General features: G+C 40.0%; 1 protein-coding gene across 1 annotated transcript; it reads left to right on the top strand.

Moving 5' to 3' along the window:
* Positions 1–2,862: 2,862 nt before the first annotated feature.
* LOC131393814 (olfactory receptor 1J2-like) lies at positions 2,863–4,890 on the top strand. The gene is made up of 2 exons (XM_058524834.1): positions 2,863–3,002; positions 3,894–4,890. Exons 1-2 carry the CDS (start codon positions 2,863–2,865, stop codon positions 4,888–4,890), a joined length of 1,137 nt encoding a protein of 378 aa, XP_058380817.1.
* The last annotated feature ends 1,706 nt before the right edge of the window (positions 4,891–6,596 follow it).

A 6,596-nucleotide genomic window follows, 5' to 3' on the forward strand; every position in this document is an offset into this window, starting at 1 on the left:
TTACTCACCAAAAAAAAAAAAAAAGAAAGAATAGGAGAGAGGGAGGAGGAATAGAGACAAGGGGTGATGGAAGGATGCAGATACAGAGGCACAGAGAGTTGATAAGTGAGAGGGAAGAAGAAGAAAATGAGTGAAGGAAAGATAAAGTGAAGGGATAGACAGGAAGAGAGAAAGAGGCAAAAAGAGAGAAAAGTGACCCAAGAGATAAAGACAGAGATACATGGGGGCAGAGTCTTTCAGGAAGAATTTCTACTTGATTTGGATCCTGAGAGAGAAAATGAGATCTGGACAGCCCAGAATTTGAGCATTCCAAAACCGTTCAGGTGGTTAAGCCAGGATTTTTGGGAAGGCCTCTTATACTCACAAAATGGCTCCCTCACTGGCTATAAAAATGCACCAAATGCCAACACTGGTAATATTTTTTTCTTGTCCCTGTTTAGTCTGGACAACAATCTGGTACAAGGCCTTATCAATAGCAGATTTTGAAGGTTCCGTTGCTGAATGAGTGCATGTGCTTTGTAGGGACAAATGTCTCTCCAAATGGTCACTTAGTCATCTACACTCAGTTCCTAATGTCTGAGTGTAGAGGATTGTTCAAATCATTCCTGACCTCTGAAGCAATATGAGGGAACCTGAAGTTGAGAAGGACACTTTTATTGAAAGGTCACTGAAGGAGAGAAGATGTGGAAGGCTAGGATAAGGGTAAACAAAGTCAATTCTTACATGTTGCTGAATATATGCTATGATCCCAAGCTCATGGAGGTAGAACTTGATTATTCACAGAGGCCACAGCATTTACCTTCCTGCTCTTGGCTTGGAGTTATAGTAAGAGGCTACTGATGGATTGGCAGTTGGCTGCCTGTTAAATCATTCAGCTCATCCTTAAATACAGTATAGGGAATGGACACTGAATTCAGCTGCTGGCTATTGGGACATAAGCTGTTTCTGTGAGAACTAGCCCCTCTCCTGAATTTCCTGTTCAGTTTTCCTTCCTGGTAAACAATGCCCATCTGTTTTTCACCTGCCTGAATGAGAACTCTATCATTAGAATGATGGTTTTCCCTCTGTGTTCATGTTTCCTAGATTGCTGCTCCTGGTTTACCATCCTGATTTTCTAGTATTAATTCCACATCTTTGCCCAAAATATAAAAACCCAGAGTCTAGCAAATGAACTGATATGAATAATTATCTCCCGTGTGCAAAAGATTGTAAATTCTTCTAGTCTCTCTCTGGGCAGATTTGCATTTTGTCTTTAATTGTGGCAGGAGCGGAACCAACATTTATTGAGCACTATGCATGAAAAGGTACTAGGAGCTTTCATATATCATCTCATTTCATCTCTATAATAAACATAAGGGGTGTAAATATTTGTTGTTTAAAGATACTCGTCTTTCTGAGACGCACAATGGTTAAGAAATCTGCTATGACAAAACTGCCATAATCAAACTATTATTATGAGCCAAGTCTATCTTACTCTAAAACCTGTGGCTTTCCCCTAGAGTCTCACACTGTCTCCAAAGAGAACAAGAGAGTTGAAGATGCCTCACTTTTCAGGTAGAACTAGAAAAAGGAGGGGGTTTGAGCCTAATACTTTTAACATTGTGTTTACTGACCAGTCTCAATACATATGTTAGGGTGAGGACAGCTTTCAGGAATTGGGATGAGGTCTGCATAGTTAGATTTAAAAATGAGGAAATTTGAAATTTGCTGCTAGTTTGTCTTCTCCTGCTGGATTTTTGCTCCTGGCTACATGCCCTTTGGATGAATAAGAGCTTTCTCTGCTCCTCTCTGCCTTTTCTTATCAAAAGAGAGGGTGATCTTGAGAATTTTGTAGGTGACGTGTTTTAGATTTGTGATTAGTGGCAAATGCTTCTTATGAGATAGTAACCTCGTTTCTCTACTTGTTGCGTAGGAATATCTCTGTGACGCTATTGCTTTGTTTTGTTGTACAGCAGGTGGAAGTTGGGGAAGGACACGTGGATTTTGCTGCATACTGGCACCCAGATGACCAGAGTATTGGGATATACCAAAATCTTTCCAATATTCATATATCGATTCACTATTATTGCTTTAACAAATTACCACAAATGTAGTATCTTAAAAAAAAAACCCCACAAATTTATTATCCTATAGTTCTGGAGGTCAGAAGTATGAAATAGGTTGCATTGGGTTAAAACCAAAATGTTGGCATTCCTTCTGGAGGCTCTAGTGGAACGTCTGTTTCCTTGCTTTTTCCAGCTTCCAGAGGCCACTTGCATGCCTTGGCTTGTGTCCCCTTCCTCCATATTCTAAACCAGCAGCATACTATCTCAAAATATCTCTCTGACTGACTCTTCTGCTTTCCTCTTCTACACTTAAGGACAGCTGTGATTACATTGGGCCCACCCAGATAATCCAGGATAATCTCATTTTAAAGTCAGCTGATTAGAAACCTTAATTCCATCTGCACCTTAATTCTGCCTTGTTGTGTACCATATCATATCCACAGGTTCTGGGCATTAGGATGTGAACATCTTTGGGGTCATTATCTTACTTGCCACAAATGACTAGCAGATGTTGTGTTTTAAGATGGCAGGAGCACTCAAGAGGGAGACGACACTTGGAATACAGCTAAAATCTCATTTCTTTTGGCATCTTTTGATAATAGCCCTTATTTTTGTTATGGGATAAGTGTTATTATGTTACCTATGGAAGAAAGTGAGGCTGAATTTGGCAAGTATTTGAAAAGATATGCTTTTTCTGTAATTTAAGATGGCATTGAGTTGTCACTTAGCCTTATATGTGTTGACAGTAGACAATAAACTGCTCATAAATTTGCCTAAAACACTTCCTGGGAGACAGACTGGTCTTCGTTTTCTCAACATGTTATTGGATCCCAGGAAACCCACAACCATCAAGTGGAAGAAGTCTAAATTACATCAAATTGTGCCTTTCTGGGGAAATTGGAACAGCGAAATAAACAAGGGTGTGAGTGGTAGCGTGAGGGAGAAGAGGGTGGAAATGTAGGGGAGACAAAGGTTTTTCAGGGTCTTTATCCCATGTTAACACAGTTATACTTCAACTTAAGATCAATGCGAGTCCATTGAGAGTTTTTAAACAGCTGAAGTTATTTAGGTTTTAAAAAAGGCAGTTTTTTTTTTTTTTTTTTTCCAAATCTCTCTTTGCTGCAGTAGAGAGAATGGATTCACATAATCCAGAGCTTCTTAAAGACCCTCCACTGAATTGAAATAAGGAAAATGTATGTATATTTATGAGTGTTCTTTAACGAATACAATACCATTCTTTGTATCCTTTTATTTTGTTTTTTCTCTAGAAGGGAATTTCTGCCTCTTCCACCTCAATTAGGATTGTCATTTGTTTCAGGAGTTCCTCTTATCCAGTTTTCAGTTCTCTCTCAGGGGCCATTTTTCCAAGAGTAGTTGTAAATTGGCTCTGTCCGTGGGAGGAGGTGACTTCAGAGTCTGCCTACGCCGCCATCGTGATTTTTCTCCTGCATCATTTTGTTTGAAAAATTCGCCTCCCATCTGAAATTTAACAATGAGTGTTAAGTCAAACCTGCTAAAGGTTGCTGTGCCATGGTTGATGATTTAGAATACTCACCACAGAGCATTCTTGGGGCAACAACATGGCTGATACATCATATTCCATGATCTGGTCCTCAGTGCCACAGATGTAAGAATTCTATTTTGTCAGTGAACCAAGAAAAGCTGGCTCTCATTAACATTCACTCATAGAAATTTTTTCTAATTCCCCTATGTGCCTACATATAATAAACATACGAGAAACAGGTTAAGTTTCTGACTTTCCAAAATAAAAAATACGTATTTTTCATATGACTGGTAAAAGTGATTATTTCAGAGTCCTTAATATTCTCAACCATTCTTCATTCCCAGCAGAAGAAAGATGAACATCAGGAGAGAGAACCAGAGCAGTGTGCCTGAGTTCCTCCTCTTGGGGCTCCCTATGTCACCAGAACAGCAGGATGTGTTCTTTGCCCTGTTCCTGGGCATGTATCTGACTACAGTGCTGGGGAACCTGCTTATCATTCTGCTCATCAGGCTGGACTCTTGCCTTCACATCCCCATATACTTCTTCCTCAGCCACTTGGCCTTCACTGATGTCTTCTTGTCATCTGTCACCGTCCCTAAGATGCTGATGGACATGCACACTGAGTACAAATCCATCCCCTATGCAGGGTGCATTTCACAGATCTATTTTTTCATATTTCTTACTGACCTGGACAGCTTCCTTATTACGTCAATGGCATACGACCGCTATGTTGCCATATGTCACCCTCTTCGCTACACTACCATCATGAGGGAGGAGGTGTGTGCCCTACTAGTGGCTATATCCGGGATCCTGTCCTGTGCCAGCTCCCTTTCCCACACCCTTCTCCTGACCCAGTTATCCTTCTGTGCTGCTAACACTGTCCCCCATTTCTTCTGTGACCTTGGTGCCATGCTCAAGCTGTCCTGCTCCGACATCTTCCTTAATGAGCTGATTATGTTCACAGTAGGGGTGGTAGTCATTACTCTGCCATTCATATGTATCTTGGTATCTTATGGCTACATTGGGGCCACTATTCTGAAAGTCCCTTCAACAAAGGGGATCTGCAAAGCATTGTCCACGTGTGGCTCTCATCTCTCTGTGGTGTCTCTGTATTATGGGGCAATATTTGGACAGTACCTTTTCCCAACATGGAGCAATTTCATTGACAAGGACATCATTGTGGCTCTCATGTACACAGTGGTCACACCCATGTTGAACCCCTTTATCTACAGCCTTAGGAACAGGGACATGAAAGAGGCCCTTGGGAAACTCTTCAGTAGAGCAACGTTTATCTCACAGAGCCATCATCTTTTTTTTAAATCAGAAACTCATTTTGGTTGATCTCATGAATTTGATTTTCCATCTGAATATGTCTCAAAACTTTTATGTCCTAAGACCTAAGACAGATGACAGCATGGTGGATGTACTTGGTAAATACTTGTTGACAAGAATTTTGTTCTCTTATTAACAATGCTCTCCTTTGTAAATAACTTTTGATTAGCAGGTGCTAAAGTTACTTATTTCTGCAACTTAGGGGCATAAATAACACAATAATATACAGTTTGGTTATCCCATATTTGAGGAGAGTTTTGGATATCCTTGTATTTTTGGCCCATAATCTCAGGCTTTAACACACCCCAGAATCTAAAGAATTATTATATCAGGGGCCGGCCCAGTGGCATAGTGGTTACGTTCGTGCGCTCGGCTTCAGTGCCCCGGTTTTGCTGGTTTGGATCCTGAGTGCAGACCTACACAATGCTTGTGAAGCCATGCTGAGGCGGCGTCCCATATAAAGTACGTAGAAGGATGTACAAGTATGACATACAACTACCTACTGTGGCTTTGGGGAGAAAAAAGGAAAAAAGGAGGAAGATTGGCAACAGATGTCAGCTCAGGGCCAATTTTCCCCCCAAAAAAATAAAATAAAAAAAAAGAGAATCAGCTATATTATTTCACTGCACTCTCGTATGTAGACTAAATGGATTTTCTTTTTGTGTTTATGAGTCTACTGAAATAAAAGGATTCAGTACCTGTCACTTAAATAAGAGGAAATGTACTACTCTCTGCTCGTGGTATGTTACAACAACTCTGAAGATGAGGGTCCTGTTGGAGAGCAAGACGTCCCCAGGAAATCCCCCTTGCCAACACTGTGTGGTGGATATTGCTTAGCCCCCATATACGATCATTGATGAAGGCGTGCTTCATGCTAGCCTTTTTTGTAAATATTACCAAATTGTAGTGCACACTACCTGAAAGTGTCATTACTTTCCTATAAATGCCACTCCAGACTCAGCCCTGACTGTCCTTCTTGGACATCCTGCCTTCCCAAATGAAGAAAGAAAGCAAAGATTCTCAAACTTTAACGTGCATAAGAATTTCTGGAGAGCATGCTAACACATGGATTTCTGGAATCTGCCATGAGAAATTCTGATTCAGTAGTTCTGGGATGGGGCCCAAGAATTCACATTTCTAGCCAGCTCCCACATGATGCTATTGCTGCAGATCTGTGAACTATGATTTGAAAAGCACTGGTGTAAAGAATTAAATCATGGAATTTGTGGGCTGCACATTTATAACATGTTATGTGAATTCTGGTAGTACGTAGAGTGAAACAAGAGAAGGCTTAAATTATTTTGTAGAAAAATCTGTGGCTCATGTTGATATTTTCAGATTAATTCTGGCTGCAGTAAATTCCCTTTTACAGTCTATAATATAAGAGGTTCTTTCCTAAGCTCTCAGATATTCTTTTCTCTTTCATATATAATATAGATACATAGATACCACATATCATGCTTTGTATCATCACACCAGACTATATGTTCAATGAAAATGAAGCCAAAGCTTTGACAAAAAATTACATCCTATGTACATTGGTGGCTTGTTGTTACCATTATGCCTTGTGGGATTTCAGTACAACTTGGAACTTTGAAAATTTCACTCGAAAATATATTTTAATAGTTTTAAACTAACAATTATTTAACACATGATGCACAATAAAATGTACATTTTTTTTGTTTGTGAAGAAGATCAGCCTTGAGCTAACATCC

Source organism: Diceros bicornis, chromosome 28 (assembly GCF_020826845.1).
Source record: "Diceros bicornis minor isolate mBicDic1 chromosome 28, mDicBic1.mat.cur, whole genome shotgun sequence".
Lineage (NCBI taxonomy): Eukaryota > Metazoa > Chordata > Mammalia > Perissodactyla > Rhinocerotidae > Diceros > Diceros bicornis.